At 47.7% G+C, this 25,579-nt stretch overlaps 1 protein-coding gene across 2 annotated transcripts in view; it reads left to right on the forward strand.

Annotated features, from left to right (window-relative positions):
* Positions 1-958: 958 nt before the first annotated feature.
* The window catches only part of APPBP2 (amyloid beta precursor protein binding protein 2), a 337,597-nt gene continuing 312,976 nt past the window's right edge, over positions 959-25,579 (forward strand). The window contains exon 1 of one of the 2 annotated variants that reach the window (XM_069226533.1): positions 959-1,375. In XM_069226533.1, coding sequence (XP_069082634.1) covers positions 1,238-1,375 — 138 coding nt within the window. In that variant the 5' untranslated portion in view covers positions 959-1,237. The remainder of the gene's footprint in view (positions 1,376-25,579) is intronic. The other variant, XM_069226534.1, reaches the window with a different exon arrangement.

Here is a 25,579-nt window from a genome sequence, read left to right on the forward strand (position 1 = left end):
TGGAGCTCGGTCCCCGCCACCGGGGGCTGCCGTGGCCTATGCTACGCCACTGACCACCTCGACATCCACCATCAACCTTCGCCTATCCAAAATCATGGAGACGACCTTTACCAATTGATCACAGACATGTTAAAGAGACTATGGACCTGATTCAGAGGTGGATGTCCAGGGCAAGAAAAAACAGGTATGCTCATGGTGCCCCAGCCACAGTGAATGCTTTCTCTGATGACTCCGCCGCCTCAGCCTTTTCCAACAATACCCCGTAGCGTGCATTCTTCTGCGAAACGATAATGCAAAGCCGACCACCCCAACCGTGACACGTGTACTGTGCTTCAAAGACAAGGTGGTTCTTCTGATGGTTCATTTAGTTTGTCCTGTCCAAGATGGCGCGCTTTTACCGCAGGTTAAACGGGCATGTTGGTTGACAGGGAGCATTGACGTTTGTCACCCCTCTTGATCTTTTCCGAAAAGCGAGCTGTTCTGCATGAGAGTACCAAGTTCTTCCAAATGATAGGATGCCTGAATTTATTTCAGCCACTCCAGCGACACACTCTGTTATAATGAAAAGTGTTTTAAATCAACCGAGACAATGACAAATAATTTCTCACTCTGTCGCGGCTTAGTTGTATTTTTCTGTGTGTTAAATAACTTATTTTGACAATAATTCAGTATATGCAATACTAGTTTGTGAATACGAAGACAAATAAAAAAAAAAATGAAACAGAAATATCAGATGAATCTGATATGTAGATGTGTATAAAAGTCACGGGCGCTGTTGTTCTCTTCCTAATGCGCGGTTCTTCGAAAGCAATGTTCTTGCCGCGAGACAAAACAATTACAAATGTTGGCCTTTATAACGTAAGGCAATGATACTCGTTTGGAATGGCCACCGATTTTCTACAGTGAGTTTTGTCTCGCTTGTCCGTTTACTATTTCTCGACCTCAGTCTGTCGGCAGGCACCCCTTGCGCCATGACGTCACCCCTGCGAGACACGCAGATCTAGGGGAGGAAGAGAAAAAATAAAACGGGAAAATAAAGGGGTGTTATAGCCCTCGCCCCCCTGAAGGTCCATTAAGGGGGGCCTGGGAATCGACGACTTAGTGGGAAGTAAGTGGGGGGGGGGAGGGCACAAGGTATAGCGTCAATATTTTAATAGAGGTTGATACGGAAGGTGAGGCTTCTGGGGGGGGACCGGTGCGAAGCTGTAGGGTTGGGGGTCCCCCATACCCTCTGAAGATGGCGGCACTGGAGCTGGAGTGGGTCCCCGAAACTCTGTATAACACTGCCATCTCCGCGGTGGTGGATAGTTATAGCCGCTCCCGCCGCGAGATCCGCTCCCTGCCTGAGAACATACAGTTCGACGTGTACTACAAGGTAAGGCCTGTGGCTTGTACTGACAGCTTGTCATAGCGGGTGCAAAGGTGGTCAGAACCAGCAGTGGGGCTCACTGACACCGCCTCTGGGGAATTGAGTGACAGGCCATGGGATTGGTACGTAAATCTCGTTGAATGACTGACAGCTGAGACCTGATACGACCCGTGAACAAACTGACAGCTTCTGACGGTCTGTTTTAAAGGTAGTTCAAGGGACCCGACAAAGGGGGCGATGAGATGACTGGCAGACTTTTTTTTTTTGATGAGGCACACAGACTGAGGTATCAGACCGACGGAATGACACGTAAAATTTACAGCGATTTGCGTGGTTGACTGAAGTCTGTGACTTGGTAGCATCCACAACAAGAACTTGATTAACAGCCTATGTAATGAGTGATAGACAAATTGAGTGGGTTGTGATTGGCATGGGCCAAAAGGCCGGGGACGGGGTGATTTACAGGAGGGGGCGCTTGGTCACTGACGGGGTATCAAGGTGGGGCTGAATGATACGAGCCAAGGGTGGACCTCACTAATCGGGCAATTAGGATGGCAAAACTGGTGGGTACAAGTGGCAGATTTATACACGACAGTGAAATGGTGGGAGAGGGGGGACGTTTGATAGGGCATTAAATAGGACCGTTGAGAGATGCTTGAGGTGGAGTCTGACTGACTGGAGTTTGAAGGGTGCTGTGAACTGTCTGATGATCATTATCATACATACCAACCCTTTAGAACAGGGAAGTGGGAGATTTTGAGAGAAAACTGGGGTGGTTGTATATTCACCATTGGCTAAGATTAAAGCAGAGGCAATTGTAGGCGGGACTCAGTTAAATAAACCAATCCAATAATCTTTATTCAAACATTAAAACAATCATAAAAGCACAAAATAATACAATAATGCATCTTAACAGTTACTGTTCATTAATATATTAAACATTCAAGACAAAGTAAAATCTGTTGCTTAAAAACAACATTAAAATGATATTAACTGACCACCCCAAACTCATATCTGCCCAGCTAACTGCCCTCCATTGATTTTCTGCTGCGTATAGCCAGCTTTAAAAATCAACACAGTCTAAAGCAGACGTCAGGGCTATTTAACTTTTGAAGGAAAATTAAGGACGCTCTACACTTTTGAAAAGCCAAACTTCTTAATGAAGGTTTGAGGTAAAACTGAAAAAACCTACAATAAAAGCTACAAAAAACATAAAATGCATTAAAGATTGTTCTGCCCTAACACTGCAAGGACAAGGGGGCAACTAGCTACCCCACACATTGGTCCAGTCATTAAAACATACTTAATGCCAAACACTCCCTGACCTAAATCTGAAGAGAAGTGACTTCTCCCAACACGTTAACTCTAGGGTAAGATACAAAGGCGTAACACTGATCGCCAAAGTGTAATAAAAATGGCTAATGGTTGGTTTACGATTGGAATCCCAAGTCCTCCGTAAAGAAACATGTTCATCAAACCTCAGCCTCCTCATCCTTTTATCAGTTTTAGTGATAGAACCAAGATTGCTAAGCAATTCAGTAAGACCAATATTGGCCAAACGGGATAAAAAGCCCGTTATTTAAAGTCACACAGTCCATTATCACTTCTCTGTTAAGATTAGCCTCCTTGTTGTATATACCACACACTCACCCAGAGCAAGAGTGGCACCAGTCTTATGTTGTCCGAAATATATTCTAAATTCAATTCGGAGTGCAAAATTAAGTTTGTGCTCGAGGTTCAACAGCCTTTTACAGATTCTGTTTTCTTCTAGTTGTATAGCAGTAACATTTTGACACCCTCACACTCCAGCTCCATATACAGCCATGGGAATGCATTGCATTGTATACACTTTATGAAAAGGGGAAATTGTAGAACTGCCATTTTTTTTTTTACCTAAATAAATGAGAGACCCCGCTGACCTTCCAAGTTTTCACCTGGCTGTATTTACTTGTGTCAGACAGGTATTGCTTGAGGAAAAATCCAAACCCAGGTAACATAAATTCCTGACAGCACTAAGAGAATTTTCACCCATTTTTAGATCTGACGCTATTTTCCTACAAGGCCAAAAAGCCATGATGTGTGATTTTCCAAAATTTGTTTTCATATCTAAGCTGCGCATAAATAACACAAAAGCATCAAGCAGGCTAAGTAATGCCAACAAAACCGCGTTGTCTACATACGTTAAGGCCGGAACATCGAAGTTGGCAATTTTTGGCGCATCCAGAGTTGAATTTGATAAACGGGCACTTATATCATTAATTAATAGTATACAAGTCAAAAAGAACAGGTGATCACGCACACCCCTGTCACACCCCACTTGCTTAAGGGAAAATATCGGACAGTCCACCAGACTGGCCATATCTCACCCTGATGTCCAGATTTTCCTGAATACCATGCCACAAGTTAACTATGGCAACATCTACCTCTAATTTAATTAGAACCAACCACAACTTACTTCTGTTCACGCAATCCAAAGCGGTTGACAGGTCCATGAGAGCCAGGTACAGTGGCCATCTCTTGGCGACTGTGTATTTACTTATTATCTGATGTAAATTCAAGCACTGCTCCACTGTACGAAGCCCTGGACGGAAACAATACTGACAAGGGGATAGTACTTTATTCTCCGTATCCCATGATTGCAAGAGGTTAAAATTACCCTACCCAATATCTTTACAGAGCTGTCAACCAAGGATATGGGCCTACAGCATTTGGGTGACCCCGTCTCCTTTTTTGAAAATTGGTACAATTGTGGAAAGTGATCAAGACTCGGGGATCCTATTGCCGAAAGAGTTATTAACTAAGTTCGTAAGTAAGGGTCCCGATAGATCGGACTTACATCTGCATATGTCCATGGGGATCCCATCCGGACCCAGCGCCTTGCCTCCAGCACTAGCATGAATAACAGCCTCAACCTCTTGTACAGTAATTTTTAATGAATTTGAGCGGACAAGGGACTGTTGCAAAGCGTCCTCGCACTCTCTGTCCCTCTCTTTTTGATATACACCAGTAAAATGCGCTACCCATTCCTGAACTGAGATATTACTGCACAAAAGGTTATTTGGAGGGGCGTCTCTCTAAAAGATCCTATTTACTGTCCCACAAAATACCTTGATGCTCTTACGTGCAGCGGCCATTTAGAGCGTTTCCCAATCTTTTCTAAGCAGGAAGCACTTCCTTCCTTAAATAGCCATTTTATACATCTTTTTAGCCCCTGAACTACTTTTTCATCTGGGGGGTCCCGGCTTACGCCTTTCTCAAGCAACAATTAGCGGTTGAGAATTTCGCATCAAACCAGAGAGGGTGTTCTGACACAGGTTTTACAGGTTTCAATAGAAAGTTTTGGACAATGGCACATAATTGCTGATAACTAGAAAATAGCTTGTCCCTGGCCTCTTCCTCTAGGCAGCCCAGGAAAGTTGAAAAGTTTTCTTTAAGAATGCCACTTAAAGTCAGGGCAGGATCTTTGAGGTGACACTCTACCCTTAGACAATCATTAGTGTGTTTGCTAATACCATCACACACTGCTGGTCTGTTATTCTTGTCAAATGGAAAAACACCTTTGACAAAATGGGCATTGTGATTGCTCATTTGGGTTTCTATCGATGCGCTGTTTACAAACCTCTGCAAGCAGCTTTTGCAGGTGCCATTATACAATCAGTGATAGCTTTGTCCCCTCCTCTATACGTTGGCTTGTCTAAACAAGAGCCCTGAAAATAGTTATCTACATCTATCCGATACAGCCACGCAGCTGAATCCATCATGCCCACGGGGCAACGTCCAAAACAGTGCTCTTGGAACCAAGCTCTGTTTTTTCAGTACCCATCTTTGCGTTAAAATCCCCACAGGTAAACATTTTTGGGTGAGAGATAATACTCTTCCCTCGTGGCTTCAAGCCTGCAATAAAACAAAATAACTCCTTGAATAGATTAATATAGGAGTTAGAAAAATCATTATTATAAAGATTAACTAAATATAAACTAAAGGAACACTTACAGTCCCAGATGAGCAAAGCTTGGTAAGCGGAACTGCCTGTGTTCATGACTGATACTTTTAATTCTAAGATTAAGCTTAGCCCTTATGGCATGGCCTCCTCTGGCTCTCCCTTATGGAGAGGCAATAGCCGGCCAAGAATAACTGGAGAAGCCATTACAAACAATTGATGAAACAGCCCAGGGTTTGCTGAAGAAGAACAAAATCAAAATTATTAATAAAAGAAAGCCGGGATCTGGGTTGGAGATCTTACTTTTAAGGCCAGCCACATTCCAGCTAATCAAAGCAAAATGCTTATCACCAATTGTGCCTTCTACATACTGCTTTCTCTCTACATCCCTACCAAAGGGGATCTTGCATTGTGAGGTTAGGGGGGTATTAGCTGTATCCAACCCAGTAACGGGAGCCCAAGGATCATATCCGTAATAGAATGTAAAATGACCCCGATTTACTTCCCTGTCCTTGATACATAGAGTTAATGTCTGAGGGCCCATATACTTTAATTTCCGACCGTTAAGGTCCCTTAACAGTTCAGAACGATTATTACACTCAACATTAATATCCTCATGAGGCTGAGAGGGCGGAAGGTAAAATTGTATGCTGTCCAAGATCTAAAGGCCTATTAAAAAAGCCAAGAGGCAGAGTTCTAACACCACCCATCCTGTCAAAGGCCTGAGAGTACTGGGACAAACTTTTTCCCCGCAATCAGATGGTACCTAAAATGAATAATAATACAGTCTCCTCGGATGGACTTAATAGAAGGTCCATCCCAGGAGACTCAGCATGCCAATAAAATATTTCTAAAGTCTTGTACATCAAAATTGGAATGGTTAACTAACCAGTGACACTTCTTATTACAAAGCTTAGAGGTTGACTCCTGATGGAAATTGGGCACTGGGGGAGCACCAGCAAGGACAATGATGTATGGGCAACAAGCAGGAGGAAGGTTAATCACCAGTAGCTGGGGGACCTGTATTGCAAACTGAAGCTCTTGCGAGACATTACGAGATGTCGCTGGGGTCACAGTAGAAACAGATGGCTACTGGGCACAAACTAGCCTGCAGGCTCAATCCGGGCCGCTGATGGCCATTAGCCTTTAGCACTTCCTGAGTAGTAATTATAGAAGGAAAAGCCTCCTGAGAAAGAGAGAGAGGACGGCTCAGTGTAGATGCACCAAGGCTCCTTGCTTCATTCACAGTCCCCTTTTGAGGCATCTTCTGCTGCTCCTGGCATGCAGTCAAAATTTTCCCAACTGCTGTCTCTAGATTATCCAGTCCCCCTCTCAGAGAATTCAAACACTCTTTCAGGGAAGCTAAAAATCTGTGAAAAACTATATCCCATCCGGGGTTCTGTGCGATATTCATGTTCTGTTCACCAAAGCCTGACATTGAAAGAGGAGGTAATGGGTCAACATTATGCCTAGCCTTTCTCTTGCACTTAGCAGCTGCTGAAGATACTGATAGTACCTAAGCTTGCAGTTCCTCACTGGGCTTAGGTGCAACAGTGCCAGCAAAAGGCTCTTCCTGGCAAGAGTCCAAAACAGGGCTGGTCATGTCAAAAGAATCAAGCTCTCCCTCCATAGCTTCTGTATCAGTAGTGGTAACTGGTGCTGATCCAGTGCATCCTAGACACACATGCCTCTCCACCAGGCCAATCTCCTTAGAAACAACACTTACATCTCTAGCCAGAAATTAATTTATTGTTGTAGAATTACCCCCTGATGATGCCTTGTTACAGATTGCCTTCTTTTTACCCATGGTTCCTCTGTCAGATATCGGCAAGGGGCTAGTAGAGTGTGACCCAAACTTAACTCTTGAGACAGGTCACAAATAGCACACCACTTACTACTCGCTTATTAGTCGCTTCAATAACAGTTACATGAAGCGGCAGTGGATGCTGAGCCAAGAGACTGGGCCCAGCCTCTTCCAGTCGCTGACTGGTGCAGATGGGTCTGCCCTTGGCCCAGGCTTTGCCTGGGCGTGTCCCGCGCTGTGGGATGACAGGAGCGCTTTTAAGCGCATAGTTGGCAGATGTCCGCCCCCAAAGGAGACCAGCTCTGCAACTATGCCTCCAGGCGTGTTGCACAAAGAAGCAACAGGTCCGCTGTAGTCTGGCCCCTGGCACTTAATGTTCAAACAAACCAATTTTTTGGCATCAAAAATTGGGAGTCTTCTGTCTGAATTGTGTCTAACGGGCAGTGTGCCATCAAGGACCTAGCTGATCAGGCCTATAGACAGGGCGTTAAATGAGATGAGAAAACTGGGGATTCTTTCAGAGGGGCGTGGCTGATGTAATTAAGGGTGTGGCATAAAAACACGTAAGCTAAAAATCTGCACTTAGATAGTGTGCTGCCCATCTGGTATTATGCTGCCTCTTTCTGTCATTGCATCTATATACTTAATACAGCACCTAACATTACACCTACAACCAGCCAGGACTATTGTCTTTGTCAATGTGGTTAGTTGCATACGATAAATAGGCAACAACAGTGGCTTCATTAAATATAATATTTTGAAATGCTTCAGTTCTGAAATGATGACATTGTGGAAGAACTATAACGACTCTCTTTGAAGTTACATCAAAGGCAGTGAAGGTTGGAACTGCTGCAGAGTTAAGATTTTTCTTCACCCTGAGAGTGAGGGCAAAAATGGAGAGCCCAATAGGGATCCGTCTCAGCACCTGCTTTTTTAGAACCTCTGGTGCTCAGCAGCGGCAGGTCCAAGCCCCCTTAAAGCCCTGCGTAAGAGCCTGGCCAGCAAGACAGCTGTTGTGCAGAGGTGGGGGGTGTCTGATCATGAAGAGACTGACTAGACCAAGGAGAGTCAGGGGTTTGATTGATAGCGGAACAAGGGGCTACTTACATGATTTGGGAAGGTAAGTAAAATGAACAGACTTTTGACCTGAAATGATTAGGTTGTACGTTCGTGGCCGACTCCTTCAGTAACAACATCCTTTGACTCACAATCCGGCGCCAAGATATGCTACTGGAAAAGAAAGGCAATTCAGTGACCATATTTCTGAACTGTGGAATCCTCTGTTACTTTTCTCCAGATCTAAGTTACTGTTCTCTTGTTGAGGAAAAAACTTTCATTCACCAGAAACTTTAGCTTGCAAAGGAACAGCAAACAGATGGGCAAAAACACTGTTCAGTGTTCACTGTTTGTATGCTTGTATATTTCATGCTTATGTTTACACTTATGTATGCAACAAAAAAAAGCTATGGATGGAATGCTTGGTTTAATCTCAGCAACTGATAATTACTCGTGCTGCATTCCAGTCCATTGTTATTTAACACACCATGCCATCTCAGTTTGCACCCAACCATATGCAACTGGCACCGGGACCAAGTTATACCTGTCTGATGAGCTCCATCTAATAAGAGCAAAACCAGACCCAGGACATTTGATTCCAGGTGGGACCTGGCCTGGCAGTTTGAGCTTGACTGTTCCCTTTGGAGCAGGGTCAAGACTGATTTGCATATGGCTGGATCTAAACTGAGTTGGCACGGAGTGCAAAATACCAGTGGCTGAGATAAATTCAGGCATTCCATCGATCGCTTTTTATATACTTCAGTACAAATATGTGTGACAGTAATTCATGATCCTTACAAATTGAGGGATGGGTGTTGGTAGGTATCACCACTGCTGCTTACCGGTCAGTCCCAACACACGTTTCCTTGTGAACTACACATGCTCAGTACTATGAACTAGTTTCATTATTACAGCAATAGATTTATTTGTTGGTCCACATGGACCGTGTGTTTATCCCATGTTTTACAAATTCCACATTTTCAGAGAGAGGTGGATGTATCGATTTTAGCTATGAAACAGTTGTTCAGGTACACTGTTTTTCCACATTATGCCTTATTTTTCAAACAAGGTGGTTCTTACTGCTTTGGTTATGTTTTGGACAGTGTTTCTGTTTTGGCGGTTGGACTGTTTGAGGCCTTGAACTAAGTATTTGCTTCTGTGGGTAAGTCTGTAGTAGAAATTTCCACTTGTCTGATATACTCTTTGGGGTCGAGCCTGCGAGAGCATGTGCTAGCCCATATGTCTCTTACAAGATACTTTTCTTAACAATAAAGATTTGAAGCCTGCCCTTTGTTTACCATTTGTTGGCTCGTGCGGTACTCTTCTTTACAGCCTCGTAATTCATCACTGCAGGCTTAGCATCATTTTCGTTCCTCTGTGTGAAGCAGGAACCAATCACCAATTGATTCAACTTAATTAGTGCCCGTCCGCTGTGCCCTATGTGATTGAGGAACAATTGAGTTCTTTTTAACATTTTAGTGCCATGCAAACAGCAGCCGTGTGACTGGCAAAAATGTGCTCAACAGGACAAACAAAATTGCAAGATTTATTTTCTATAGTTAACTTTCTTTGATTTTTGACAGTTTCTCAGTTTAAACTCATGTTTTCTTTTGTTTTTGCTCGTGGACACTGTTCTCAAAAAATGAGGATTATCTTGTTCCTCATATTGCAAAGTGGCTTTGTTTCTTATGTGTAATTTCTAAAATGATGCTTTAACACATAATCATGCAGTACACAACAATCCACACCATTCAATCCAATCCACCCCTCTCCAGTCCAGACCACTCACCCCAATCCAATTCACTCCAATACACCACACTCCAATCTACCCCTCTCCAATAGAACTTGCCCTACTCCAGTCCAAAACAACGTGCACCCTCCAAACCAAAAGAATCTGCCCCACTCCAATCTCGCCACTCCAATCCAAAACAATCTGACCCGCTCCAAATCAATGTGCCCCGCTCCAAAACAATCTGCCCCAAGCCAAAGCAAAAAACTGCCCCACTCCAATCCAAAACAATTTGCCCAATCTAATATGCCCCTTCTCATCTGGTCCACTCCAATCCAAAACAAACTGGCACACTCCAATCCACTCCATTCTAATTCAAAACAATCTCCCCCACTCTAAACCCCCAGCTCCAGATTGCTCCAGTCCAAAACAATCTGTCCATTCTAATCCACCCAACTCCAATTTTTGGTCCTCTCCAATCCAAAACAATTTGCCCCACCTCAATCCAAAAAAGTCTGGTCCAGTCCAATCCAATTCTATCCAATACAAAAGTTTCCCCACTACGATCCACCACACTCCAGTCCAAAACAATCCACCTCACTCGAGGCAGGCCCACATCCAGGTGGGCCCACTCCAATCCAAAACAATCAGCCCACTCCAATGTGCCCCACTCCAATCCAAAACAGTTTGCCCATTTTAATCCAAGGCAATCTACTCCACTCCAATTCAGAGCAATCTGCCTCACTCTAATCCGCTCAACTCCAGTCTACGTAACTCCAATCCAAATCAATCTACCCACTCAATCCCAAAAATCTGCGACACACGCTTCCAGTCCACCTCACTCCAGTCCGCCCGAATCCAGCCAAACTCAATGTACCCCACTCCAATCCAATCCACCCCATTCCACCCCACTCAATCCAGTCCACTTCACTCCATTCCACCCCACTGCAATTCAGTCTACTCCAATCCACCTCATACCAATCCAATCTACTCCACTCAATCCCCCCACGCCAATCCAATCTACTATACTCAATCCACCCCATGCCAATTTAATCTACACCTCCCCTCTAGTCCAGTTTAATGCACCCCACTCTAATTCACCCAATCCACACCACCCACTCTAATCCAATCCACGCCACCCTAGTCTAATCCACCCCATCACAGTCCTATCACTCCAATTCTGTTCACCCGCCAAAGCCAATCTAATCCACCCTAATCCAAAGTAGTCTGCCTCAACCCACCCCATTTTAATCCACTCCACTCCATCCCAGTCCACTTACTTCAGTCCACCCCACTCAATCCATTTCATCCCAATCTACTCTGGTCCAATCCACTCCTCTACCTCAATCCATTCCATGCTATGCCATTTCACTCTGCCATTCCACGCTGCACCATTCAACTCTATGCCACTCTATTCCACTGTGTAGCAATCTATTCCACTCCACTCTGACAGTGCACTCTACAAGATTCTCTGCCACTGAACTCTACTCCACTCTGAAACTCTAACAAATCCAGTCCACAACACTGGTATACAACATGGGAAAAACTCAATGCCAATAGCTCTTGTATGGGCAACATCTGTTGGCTTTGCCAATGCTTGTGGACGTCAAGCTACTAGTTTTTTAATGGAGAGTACTCTCACTGCAGTCTTTCAGGTCACATTTGACAATTTGTGATGTTAACTTGTCAGTTATTGGAAATTACTAATCAGAAAGTAAAACAGTGGCTGTTGTGTGGTTGCCACAGTGTTTTTTTTTTATTTTTTTTTTATTGGTCAGAGAATTTTAATAGTTGGTCGTCAACGAATCTTCTGCCCAAATGCATGCCCACTATTGTTATTCATTCTTTGGTGTGCTGGTTTAAAATGCTTCATTTCTATTGGTGCATTTTGTGAAATGTCCCTCCTTTTGTGTGCTGAGTTCCCTCCCAGGCGATTTTACTAAGTGACCATTTTTGTTCGTCATCATACTACGTCATGCTTCCTCCTGTTACGGTGTGCGATGGCCCCTCCTCTGGTTTCGGTTTGCCTTTCATCCCGCTGCAATCCTTTCTAGACATTCACGCAGGGAGCCTATAACGCTTGGGCTCACGCTCATGGCTGCCATGGCACTTTGAATTGACTTGCTTATGTCACCTGTTTTACTTTTCATTTTCAATTTATGTGGCAAGAAAAGTCCAGTTAGGAATTGACAATGCTAACAACTCTAAGTTGAGCAAACGCAAGACGCATTTGCAATGCAAATTTCTTCTGTTATCCTGGGCTGCCCCCCGGGGCAAACTGACAAGGAGCGGAGACCCGCGTGGGGGAGCGAACCCGGCGAGCGCGTCGGAGGCGTGCTGCGAGCCCCCGGGCCTGGGGCCTGCCTCCGCGCTGGTGCCGGGAGCCGGGAGCCGGGTTAGCGAGTGAGGAGGCGCGCGGCTGGGCATGCGACAGCGCGCCGTTTAAGGAGGAGCCGGTCGACCGTGGCTTGGAAGGCGAGGCGGCCCCCCTCCTGCCTGGAGTCCACTGGTGAGCGGAGGGGCTCCTGTGGGGCCGATTGAGGAGCGGGCCGGGCCGGAAAACCCGGCTGCGGGGTCGGATTGACGATGGCCTGCGCTGCGGACGGGCCCTCTGCCCCCTTCCTCCTGAGTCAGAGGAAGCAAACAGGAGGCGACTGGAACGGGAACGTGCGCGGCCCTGGTCCCCCTGGCGTGGCTAGGGGCCCGGCGGCTGGGAGACCGGGCCAGCACACGGAGCAGGGTGTCTGGCGGAGCCCGGGGGCCCCTGATGTAGCGGACGCCCACATTGAGCGGCGGCGGCGGCACGCAATTGCGAGCCGGACTTGGCCCTTTGGGTGCCCCCCTTGGAGGAGGAGAGTGTTGGGGGCCCCCAGCCGCGCGGGACGGTTGGCTGATGGAGGAAACCCCCTTGGCGAGTAACCAGGCCTGTGGTGACCGGCCGCGTGAGCGAGGCAGTGGCCCTGAGGCTGAGATCTGGACCGATGGGCCCTGGGCCCGGAGAACGTCTGAGATCGCCCGGCTGCCTCTGGGGAGAGGAGGATCCTAAGGTGACCCTGACGGGGGCGCGCCCCTCGAGGAGCCGCATATCAGCGGACGACCACTGGCCCAGGGGTAAGGCACAGCGACGCGGCGTTTCGTGGTACCGCGTTAGAGGTGGATGGACTGCCTGGCGGGGCTCACCTGCCGAAACGGGGTGGGAGCGGCCCGCGGTGGTCCCCCACGCGAGTGGTCCGTAGTGGGCGCCTTGGTTATCTGGACCGGACCGATTCCTGAAGCGGCAGCTGCCATGATCGGTCCGGTGATGTTCCTTTTGCCCAAGTGCAACGCGCCCTGAGTCCACTGAGATCCAGAGCGAGGAAGCACGGGTCCCCGGTGCTGCTTGGATCCTACCTTTTGAGCTTCTGCGAGCCTTGAATTGTGCTGGAGACGGAAGCTCTAGGTGGAGGAACCCCTGAACTGGCACACTGGAGTCTGATTCGTCCCCTGGGAAACGATCACCTGCGCACTCAATGTCCCCTAAGAACCGCCTGTTGAAGTTGGCTCTGTATGTACTATTTCAAAGTAAGAAATAGCATGCACAGAGTCCAAGGGTTCCCCTTAGAGGTAAGATAGTGGCAAAAAGAGATAATTCTAATGCTCTATTTTGTGGTAGTGTGGTCGAGCAGTAGGCTTATCAGAGGGTAGTGTTAAGCATTTGTTGTACACACACAGGCAATAAATGAGGAACACACACTAAAAGACAATTCCAGGCCAATAGGTTTTTGTATAGAAAAATATATTTTCTTAGTTTATTTTAAGAACCACAGGTTCAAGATTTACAAGTAATACTTTAAATGAAAGGTACTTCACTTAGGAACTTTAGGAACTTTGAATTAGCAAAATAGAATATACCGTTTTCACACAAATGGCATATAGCTATTTTAAAACTAGACACAGTGCAATTTTCAACAGTTCCTGTGGGAGGTAAGTGTTTGTTAGGTTTTGCAGGTAAGTAAACCACCTACGGGGTTCAAAGTTGGGTCCAAGGTAGCCCACCGTTAAGGGGTTCAGGGCAACCCCAAAGTTACCACACCAGCAGCTCAGGGCCGGTCAGGTGCAGAGATCAAAGTGGTGCCCAAAACTCATAGGCTTCAATGGAGAAGGGGGTGCCCCGGTTCCAGTCTGCCAGCAGGTAAGTACCCGCGTCTTCGGAGGGCAGACCAGGGGGGGTTTGTAGGGCACCGGGCTGGGACACAAGTCAGCACAAAAAGTACACCTTCAGCGGCACGGGGGCGGCCGGGTGCAGTGTGCAAACAGCCGTCGTGTTCGCAATGTAATACAATGGGAGACCTAGGGGTCTTTTCAGCGATGCAGGCAAGGGGGGGGGCTCCTCGGGGTAGCCACCACCTGGGCAAGGGAGAGGGCCACCTGGGGGTCGCTCCTGCACTGGAGGTCGGATCCTTCAGGTCCTGGGTGCTGCGGATGCAGTGTCCTTACCAGGCGTCGGGTCTTTGAAGCAGGCAGTCGCGGTCAGGGGGAGCCTCGGTATTCCCTCTGCAGGCGTCGCTGTGGGGGCTCAGAGGGGTCAACTCTGGCTACTCACGGGCTCGCAGTCGCCGGGGAGTCCTCCCTGTGGTGTTTGTTCTCCACAAGTCGAGCCGGGGGCGTCGGGTGCAGAGTGCAAAGTTTCACGTTTCCGGCGGGAAACGTGTGTGGTTTCAAAGTTGCAGTCTTTGTGGAGGTCTTGGTCCTTCTAGATGCAGGGTAGTCCTCTGAGGCTTCAGAGGTCGCTGGACCCTGTGGAACGCGTCGCTGGAGCAGTGTCTTTAGAAGTGGGGAGACAGGCCGGTAGAGCTGGGGCCAAAGCAGTTGGTGTCTCCGTCTTCTCTGCAGGTTTTTCAGCTCAGCAGTCCTTCTTCGTCTTAGGTTGCAGGAATCTATCTTGATGTGTTCTGGGAGCCCCTAAATACTCAATTTAGGGGGGGTGTTTAGGTCTGGGGGGTTAGTAGCCAATGTATACTAGCCCTGAGGGTGGCTACACCCTCTTTGTGCCTCCTCCCTGAGGGGAGGGGGGCACATTCCTATCTCTACTGGGGGAATCCTCCATCTGCAAGATGGAGGATTTCTAAAAGTCAGAGTCACCTAAGCTCAGGACAGCTTAGGGGCTGTCCTGACTGGCCAGTGACTCCTCCTTGTTTTTCTCATTATCTCCTCCGGCCTTGCCGCCAAAAGTGGGGCCGTGGCCAGAGGGGGCGGGCAACTCCACTAGCTGGAGTGCCCTGGGGTGCTGTAATAAAGGGGGTGAGCCTTTGAGGCTCACCACCAGGTGTTACAGTTCCTGCAGGGGGAGGTGAGAAGCACCTCCACCCAGTACAGGTTTGTTACTAGCCACAGAGTGACAAAGGCACTCTCCCCATGTGGCCAGCAACATGTCTGGTGTGTGGCAGGCTGCTAAAACTAGTCAGCCTACACTGGTAGTCGGTTAAGGTTTCAGGGGGCACCTCTAAGGTGCCCTCTGGGGTGTATGTTATAATAAAATGTACACTGGCATCAGTGTGCATTTATTGTGCTGAGAAGTTTGATACCAAACTTCACAGTTTTCAGTGTAGCCATTATGGTGCTGTGGAGTTCGTGCATGACAGACTCCTAGACCATATACTCTTATGGCTACCCTGCACTTACAATGTCTAAGGTTTTGCTTAGACACTGTAGGGGCATAGTGCTCATGCACTTATGCCCTCACCTATGGTATAGTGCACCCTGCCTTAGGGCTGTAAGGCCTGCTAGAGGGGTGACTTATCTATACCTATAGGCAGTGTGAGGTTGGCATGGCACCCTGAGGGAAGTGCCATGTCGACTTAGTCTTTTTATCCCCACTAGCACACACAAGCTGGCAAGCAGTGTGTCTGTGCTAAGTGAGGGGTCCTCAGGGTGGTATAAGACATGCTGCAGCCCTTAGAGACCTTCCCTGGCATCAGGGCCCTTGGTACCAGAGGAACCAGTTACAAGGGACTTACCTGGATGCCAGGGTGTGCCAATTGTGGAAACAAAGGTACAGGTTAGGGAAAGAACACTGGTGCTGGGGCCTGGTTAGCAGGCCTCAGCACACTTTCAAATCATAACTTGGCCTCCGCAAAGGCAGAAAGTCATGGGGTAACCATGCCAAGGAGGCATTTCCTTACACCGCCACAAGGCTAAAGTCATGGACAGCACAGCGACCCCCGGGCACAAAGGGGGGGACGTGCAGGATCCACTGCAGGTCAATGTGCAGGACACTCTGGACAAAATATTAGGTGCGATTAAAGACACTAAGTTACCACTGCAACACAACATCAATCAGGTCGCGGTTGAGCTGGGCCTCCTGAGGGCTGACCACCACAAATTATCGGACAGAGTCAAAGAGACAGAAACCACACTGGCTGACATCGCACCAAAACAAAAAGACCTGCAGGCCGAAATGGCGCATCTCAGAGACAGAGTGACACGACTAGAGCAAAGAGCAGAGGATGCAGAGGGGAGAAGCCGGCAGAATAACGTGCGAGTGGTGAGGGATCAAATATGGTGGAATTCCTTGAAAAATGGTTGAGCTCAGTGGTGGCCCCAGGCCGGCTGATCTCCTTCTACACCCTGGAAAGAGCACATCGCATACCATCAAGACCCCTGGCGCCGGGCAGGCCCCCAAGTGGTGATCGTAAGATTACTACACTACAGAGACAGGGACATCTTGCTGCAAAGGGCGCGAGAAGAGCCCCCATTTAAAGTAGCAAATGGCGAAGTCACACTGTTTCCGGATTTTACAGTAGAGGTACAGAGTAAGCGTGCCTCATACATGGCAGTCAAAAGGGCTTTAAGGGACGAAGGTATACAATACTCGTTGCTGTACCCGGCTAGACTGAAAGTAATGCTGGACAGTAAAACAACATTTCTTCAATCCCCGGAGGCATGGGAGTGGTTGGAAGCCTGTGGGGCCCAGACAGAGCGGCTCGGGAGGGGGGGCCCGGCTGGAGGCGGACCGCACCGTCTCCCCAGGGGACGACGGGCCAGAAGCCGCCCACGCTTGACACCATCCCGGAACCAAAAAGAAAGTGGCAGAAGTGCGGCACTGGAGGCAGCAGCCCGTATGAATGGAGAGGGGACCCCCCGGAGGGCTCTGGAGGAGAATCGGACGAGACCGTGATATCATCGGCGGGAGGCTCGAGCAGCTCGGTGCAAGCCCCAATAGTAACCCCACAGACTGCAGACGACCTTTGATGGCCAAAGGCTTACCGGACACCCCAGGGCAGGTGTAACTGGTGCACTAAAGGCCCCTCCGTGCAGGGCCACCCCCTACTGGAATCTCGCCCGTACAGGTGGACTGGCGAGAACTGCAACTAAAAGTTGAAACAAGCTGCACTGTTGCACAGGTTTTTCTTTCTTTTGGGCAGCCTACTGTTCGAGAGGCGCCCTGGGGAGGGGGAGTTGGGATAGGCAGTTACAAGTTAGGATGGCAAGGGGTGGAGAATGGTCGGGTAACAACATTATTTCATTAATGAGCAGGGGAGAGCTGATGGTAAGAGTGGTAAAGAGTAGGCAATATAAATGTAAAAATCACCAACATGACCGAATACAACTTCTTAACGTGGAACGTTAGGGGGATGGGGTCACCGGCCAAACGACACAAAATACTGGCTTACTTAAAAAGGAGGAATATACAGGTAGCAATGCTACAGGAGACCCACCTGGCGGCGGGTGAACCTGAGAGGTTGAGAGGCAGATGGAGGGGGCTGGTGTTCGCAACAGAGTACTCAGCATACGCAAGGGGAGTAATGATCTAGGTCCGTGCAGGGGTTCCCCTAGAGATAGAAGCTTCCAACATAGACCGTGTGGGGAGGTTCATGACTCTGGAGGGAAGATTATACGGCACGCTGATTGTCCTATGCTGCATGTATGCCCCCAATCAAGACCAGATCCCCTTCTTGACGAAATTGTCGAGCCACCTCGCCCTCCAGAGGAGAGGGGAGCTTTTGGTTGGAGGGGACTTCAATAGTATATTAGATGTAGACTTGGATAGTTCCACTCCTCCGCTGCAGGGTGCAGTGTCAAGTAAGATAGCCTGGAAGCTTAGTGAATGGTTGAACTCTTGGGGGCTGGTGGATATCTGGCGGGAACAACACCGGCTCCACACCAGAATCGACAGGGTGGCGTGCACAGCAGACCTTGCACGCGGGATGGTCCACTCAGAATATCTGGGCCGTACACTGTCTGACCACAACCCCCTACTGGTAACATGGATGGTGACAGAGATTAGGCCCCCCATTCCAGCCTGGAGATTGACCCCCTACAGCACTTGAGGACCCAGCATATAGAGACACCCTGAGACAGCACCTGACTGACCATATTCAATCTAACAGTGGATCCACGACTTCTAGATCTACGGAATGGGAGGCCCTCAAAGTGGTGACAAGGGGTTTTTGTCTGGGACAATCAGTTGGAGTTCGATGCACACTTGAAAGGGAACTGACCAAGCTAGAGAAGATAATACATGAGGGAGAACTGAATCAGGGAGCGGACACACTAGTAAATGAGAAATATAATCAGGCAAGGAGGGACCGTTCTTAGATCGAAGAACAACTCAGATGCCACAACACACAAAAATACTTCGCCTCCTTACAATCTGAAGAGGGTAGGTCTGGGAAAATGCTAGCCTGGTTGGTGAGACCGGGTGGGGAGGCCGAGCCCATCACAAATGTGCTGGATAAGGAAGGGACATGCAGAAGTAAGCCAGGCCCTGTAAATGACGCATTCAAGGAATATTATACCTTTTTATATGGGAAACCGGCTGAAATCAGCACGGAGGTCTTCGATAATTACTTACAACAGATACCTATAACGAGCCTGACGACCGAAGACAGGGATAGGCTTGGGGGCCCAGTGACGTTGGCGGAGGTCAGTGAAGCTATAGTGCAATTAGCCCCTGGGAAGACCCCTGGAACAGATGGCCTCCCCATGGACGTTTACCAAAAATTCGAGAAACAACCGGCCCCCTAGCTGGTAGAGATGTATACAGAAGCGCTACAGAATGGGATAATGCCGGGCACCATGAGAGAGGCAATGGTGATCCCACTCCCTAAGACAAAATCCAGGCAGCCCTCGGTAACCGACTTCCGCCCCTTGTCAATGCTAAACAGTGATTTCAAAATACTAAGCAAGATCTTGGCCAACCATCTACTTAACCACGTACCAACTTTGGTACATGAAGATCAGAATGGTTTTGTTCCGAATCGCAGCACCTCCTTGAACCTGAGACGTCTTTGCGGTCCTGAATATGCCTAGCGACACAAGGCCGGCAGCGGGGGTGTTGCTCGCGGTGGACTTTGAGAAGGCGTTCGACTCGATCAGATGGGACTACTTGAGAGCAGTGATGCTCCGTATGGGAATGGGTGAAGCTTGTGTCAAATGGGTGGGCTTACTATACGTGTCACCGCTGGCAAGAGTGAGGACAGGTAAGACGGTGTCCGATACTTACCCAATTTACAGCGGAACCAGACAAGGTTGCCCATTATCCCCACTGTTATTCGCCCTGGCCATCGAGCCGCTGGCGTCCCAGATGCGACAGGACAGCGTAGGTAGAGGAGTGGAGTGGGGACACCAAGAACATCATCTCGCTATATGCTGATGATATACTTGTCTACCTTAGGGACGGAGAGAAGGATCTCCCATGGGCATTGGGAGTGCTGGAGAACTATGGGAATATATCTGGACTTTGCCTCAACCGTAGCAAGACATGCGTGTTCCCCATGGCACCAGGCGGCGAACGCCCAACAACATGCCCTGGGGATATGATTTGGGCCCCACGAACCTTCAAGTACTTGGGTATACAGGTGTTTCACGACAGGGCAGACTTGCACAAGGGTAACCTGAGCAGAGCACTACGATCCCTGAAGTCCGCGGTTGGGTTCTGGCGCTCGCTGAAATTAACGATAATGGCCAGAGTAGCATTGTCCAAACTAGTCATGCTGCCTCGGCTCCTATACTACTTTGCTAACTTGCCCCTTCTGATACCAACAGCATGGTTTCGTGAACTAAACACCCTACTCAGGGAACTTATATGGGATGATGGTCGTAGACGCTCCTCGCTCTTGATACTATGCAGACCAACTAGCCAGGGGGGCCTAGGAGCACCAGATTTTGAAGCCTACTACCTGGCATCCCAGCTGCAATGGGTAGCCGGATGGCTCACAGATAAGGGTCAGCTGGAGAAGTGTACCGCCCCAGTGGTGGAGGATATAAATCGGTTCATTGCACAAATGACAAACAGGAAGCTCACTCCCCACATGCACAGCCTGATGACAAAAGTGGCATCAGCATGTTGGAAGAGGTGCGCGAAAAGGGCTGGAGTTGGCCCCCCGTACTCCCCGGCCCTGCCCTTGGTGGTACTTGCGATTGAGGCAGGAGGGAGGAACCTGGGGGGTATGAGCCTCGGATCCTGGAGGAGAGCAGAAATAGAAACGGTGGGAGACCTGTTTCATGAGGGAGTGCTGAGATCTTTCGCTAACCTTGTTGATAATGGAGTCTCCCCGGGACAGTTCCTTCTGTTTCATAAACTGGTACATACGCTGAAAACGCACTGGATCACGGTCAACGCAGAACCGGCCACCCACAGGGTGCTGCATCTCCTATTGACATCAGGATATGAGACCCATCTAATCTCTAAACTATATCGAGTTCAAGTTAAGGATGCACTAGACTCCCTGCGGCCACTGAGAGAGAGATGGGGGGAGGATAGTCGGTAGGGAACCGTCCGATGCGGAGTGGAATAGAGCTCTAGCTTATCCCTGGACCATCGCTCGCAGCACACGACTGAGATATATATATATATATATACACACACACAATATAATTACCTCCACAGAACGTACCTCACCCCACATCGACTAACAGTAATCTATGGGGGTGATCCTAGGACATGCCCTAGATGTAAAAATGTAGACGCAAATTTTGTCCACATGGTATGGACCTCCCCGGAGATCCAGCCGGGGTGGGGCGAGGTGATGTCTGACCTGTCGAGACTCCTTAATATGAACCTGACTCCGACCCCTGACATATGTTTGCTGGGCTTTGGGGATGGGCTGCCGCGGGGAAGGGTGGAGATCTGCTTTCTGAGTCTGGCCCTGTACAGGAGACAGATTGCAAAGAACTGGAAGGCACAGTTTCGCCCCCCCCCACCCGGGTTAGGTGGAGACAAGACGTTACAACATGGGCCAGAGCCGAACTCCAGGTCCTGAAGAGCGAGGAGGGGAGGGGACTGCGTCGCCACCCTATTGCACAGAAATGGGAAGTAGCAATGACAAGCTGGGACAATAACGTGAGAGTAGCGGACACAGACACCAACATAAGTGGAGACTGGGTAAACATTAGGAGGAAGGGATGTTACCACACCCTCTAGGACATGATTAGAGAGGACATGATAAAGCCGAGATTGAATAAGAGGCGGTCAATAGTGGATAGAGCCCAGGACATCGAGTAACAGACAGGTTGGACACGGTAGACGCCCCACCCACCTGAAACCAGACAAGTTTATGAGCACTGACACCATATACACCGAAAAACCAGGATGTGGCATCCCCCTGCGTAAGCAACTACCACCCCTTACAATGCCATCATGTTCATGTTTAAGTTGATTGATGTTTGATACGAGTTAAATGTGTTGTATAATACCTAGAATAATGCGACTCCGTTGCACCCAGCCAATGGGGCAACCCGAACGAGAAGAAGCACCACTAATGTTCTGTTCCTACATAAGTTTTAAGTGTAAAGGTTAGTGCATAATGAAGTAGAACATCCAAACAATGTAGACAGTAGTGATATTAACACTGTTACGCATAAACATGATGCAAACGAGATGGTGCTGTAAACAAGATACTGTTTATTAAATAACAAAATGTTAATAAAAAAATATTTAAAAAAATAAAAGACATGGAAATGGGTCACTAATTGGGTGATCCTAGGCAAATATTGTATTTTACTGTTGCCTTTTTCTTCATTCTCACATATGAGTGCACCTTCAGCATTTCTGCTGTAAAAAAATAAAAATAAAAAATAAATCCTCTTTTGTTTGATTAAATACACAAAATATTGCTCCATTTATAATAAATCTAGCCGACATATAGGGTACACATGATCCATGGTTGACTTGCCTCTTAGTTTACTAATAGCTTTGCCATCAGGGCAGGAGTGTTTCTCAGTTTATGTTTAAACACTCAGACTGCCGTTATGAACATGGCGGTCCGGACTGCCATGCCGGTGGTAGCGGTAATTACCGCCACCGGCATGGTGGTCTGGACCGCCATATAATAGTCATGTCAAGACTGCCCCAGACGGAACTTTGCCACCGCCGCTAGGCAGCCTGGCGATGGCTGAGTTCTTTATCCAACAGGGCAGCTCTGCAAGCAGCGCTACCAGCCGGATAATGCACCTGTGTTCCCCCAGCCTCTCCCTTGCAGTTTAGGCCACCAGGGAAAGGCTGACGAAAAAGGTGCCCCGAGGCCCCCATGCACAGCCCCGTCGCGTATGTCACAGCCCGAATTATGGGCAGTGATATGCGCGATGGGTGCTGCGGCACCCGCCGCACTGCTACATTGCTGCTGGCGTCAATGTACATGCGCTGCATTCTGCTGGGTCGGCTGGCAGAAACACTGTTTCTGGCTGCCGGCCCAGCAGAATGTTGTTTATGTGGCCGTCAGGGTCTTCAACGTGCTGGCGGTCTTTTTTTAGACAGCCAGCACCAAACGAGTTCGTAATGAGGCCCTCAATTTTAATAAACATATTACTAAAGCATGATGTGGTAGCGCACTGTCATTTACAGACAGTACATTTCCTAGAAATGTCCAAAAATCTTCCCACTAATTTGCAGCTTTACTGATAAAACTATATAGTGTATTTAACAATAATCTGTGAAAATTGGGTTTCAGAAAACATTTATTATCGCGTATCAAGTAAAGTGTTCTGAATTTTTTTTTTCATTCTATTAAAATATTTTTTTCATCACACAGAAATAGAAAAATGGTCTTTCACAGCTACTGAAATATATTTTGAAATGTTTGTAAAGTTGACTTAGTTATATAAATGTTGTGCATTAGGAAAAAACTGATACCAAAAGCCTTTCATTTCACATAGGTCCGACAGTTCACCTTAAAAAATCCTGGAAGTCTGCAAAAAGTATTTTTCTCCCTTTTGACTTTTGGCCTCTGTCTCTGAACACAGAGCAAATGTGACAAGAATAAGATTTAAAGGCATCCTAATAGCTAATTCAGTTTCTAACTGAACAGAACACCTGTTCTTTGTCCACTTGCCAGAAGGGTCCAGTGGAACCTAAAAATAGCTCGACCTCATAAAATAAAACTCACCATAGCGAGTGGTCGAGTAGATATTTCGAGCTCTGGTAAGTTTTGGCTGGTTTGATATGGGCGACTCCGTCAGCGCATTTGGTGATCCCGGCGGAGAAGTTCCGGATGGCTTGCTCTAGACCTGATGCTGCTTCAGGCTGTGTTGTGTTGAGGGCCTGTGTCCACTGGATTCCAGTTACTTTTCTCCACCTGAAGTGAGGTGGCCTGGGGGGCATGGTAGCGGCGTCATGGGAACCTGTTATGGTGAAGTGGAGGCTTGGTCGGTACAGGTGAGCTCAGTGGTGTGGCTGTATGTGATTCTGTCGCTGGACATGAAGATCAGCTCCAGAGTGTGTCCTGTGCTGTGTGTGGTGAGAGACCAGTTGGGTGAGGCCTTTCCAGGAAATTGGTGGAGTTTGTCGTTGGGGTCATTGAGATGGAAGTTGAGGTCTCTGAGTAAGATGTATGGCTGGAAGTCAATAGCTAGTGGAGTGATGAAATCAGATGGCATTGCTTAATGTGGGTCTGTGTCCCAGGGGTCTGTATCTGAGGGTGCCTATTATGGTTGTCCTGGCGTCAATTTGGAGTTGGAAGTTGGAGTGTTCCATGATCACATGATTTCCATGTGGATGATGGCGATGCCTCCTTCTTTGTGCCGTCTCAGTGAATCATTTTGTAGCTGTCTGGTGTTGCAGTTGCAATGTGGGGGGTTAAGGAGTGCTTGAGCCAGGTCTTCGTGATGAAGATTTTGTCCAGGGTTAGGTCGGTGATGGTGTTCAGATTACATTGCCTCTGGGTGCTTATCATGACAGGTGTACCTCTGGTGCAAGAGCTGCCAGAGTGATCACCTGCAAACCTGTCTCTTGTGTCATCTCTTTGGTTTAACTGGGGGGGCTGCTGCACCTTTGTTGAATTTCTCTTAAAAATGTTTATGCTTCTCTGTGACTTTCTTAGTGACTTCTTGGGAGGAGAAGTGGCGCCATGGACCCTGATATCTGACAGCGAGGTATGTGCCCTCCTTGTCAGGCACCTTAAGAGATTGCAGAAAGAAGCCGATCATGTCAGGTTTACCATTGGTGTAAGTGCTGGCAGAGAGATCACCTGGGACACATTCTATGTGATCAGCTTGCTGCCTGTTTGTTACATAGTTGAAACAACAACAGACAGGCGAAGACTGATTTGGAAATGCTATTGAAAACTGGATTGGAAAAAAGCTAAATCATGAGTAGTGCTGACCTCAGGGGGGCGCTGTCTTTAGCAATAAGTTAAGAAACTTGCGATTTAAAAACACCTATTCAAAAGTTTCTTGTGCGTCCAGCTTTCAGGAAGTAATTAAAATGTCAAGATACCTCTTGTGATTAATGTTCCTGCTAGAGAGAGAAGCAGGAGTTTTGGCTAGTGGCAGTTCTGATTCACCATCAAGTAGCGTATAGGGTCACTATGCCTGCTGCAAAGAACAGAATTCAATTTTATGTAGATAGCTGAGTGGAATAGTAAACCCAACTTTTACCAGCGCTTTAAAATGAATGTATGTGAAAGGCGGGCTATGGAGAGATGAGGGGCACATTTGCCAGTTGGTAGTGATGGAATCCGAGAAGGTGGTCATGCGTTGTGGGCAAAAAATAGACTGTTGCACAGGCCGCCGCCAGCGCTAAAGCCGACCCTAAAAGTGATCATGTGCAAAAAGTATGACCAGGAATGCGCAGATAGCAAGCATATGTGTTGAATGAGAAACTAGTGTCAGGATCACAGAACAGATATTAAGAACAGACTATACATGTGGCGTTGGGGCAACATTTGCTCTGTTGCAATATGGAAAGCAACCTGACGATACCCAACATAGTTTGAAATGTATCATTCCAGGATGATGCTCAGTTTTTCTAGCATTCGTGAAAGTTTGTGTGCAAGAATGTATGTGTACTTGTAGAACAAGCACAATATAAAATGTGCTTGTATTCGCACCAAGAATTTTCAATTCTATTAAAGACACAGAGTTGAGGATTATGCTTCTCTTTCTTTACTACTCAAATCTACAAGAGCCAATCAAAACACAGAAAAAACTTTACATTTCCCATCATGCATTAGACAACATGTCCACCAATCATATAATCTCCAGACCCTATTAGAGTCCACAACATCAGCTAGAACTCCTCTTTCTTTGCTCCACCGAACTCCATCACGATGAACAATTAAAACCAAAACTTGGAAAACATCCACAAAGTAAACCCAAATGCATGACGGAGGTCATCCACCGAAGATATCACATCCCGCCCTTCCAGGCTGGAAAGGATTCTCCTGTTACTCAGACTTCTGCTCAGATCCTAAGAGAAAAAAGGAG

The sequence above is a fragment of the Pleurodeles waltl genome, chromosome 3_2 (assembly GCF_031143425.1).
Source record: "Pleurodeles waltl isolate 20211129_DDA chromosome 3_2, aPleWal1.hap1.20221129, whole genome shotgun sequence".
Lineage (NCBI taxonomy): Eukaryota > Metazoa > Chordata > Amphibia > Caudata > Salamandridae > Pleurodeles > Pleurodeles waltl.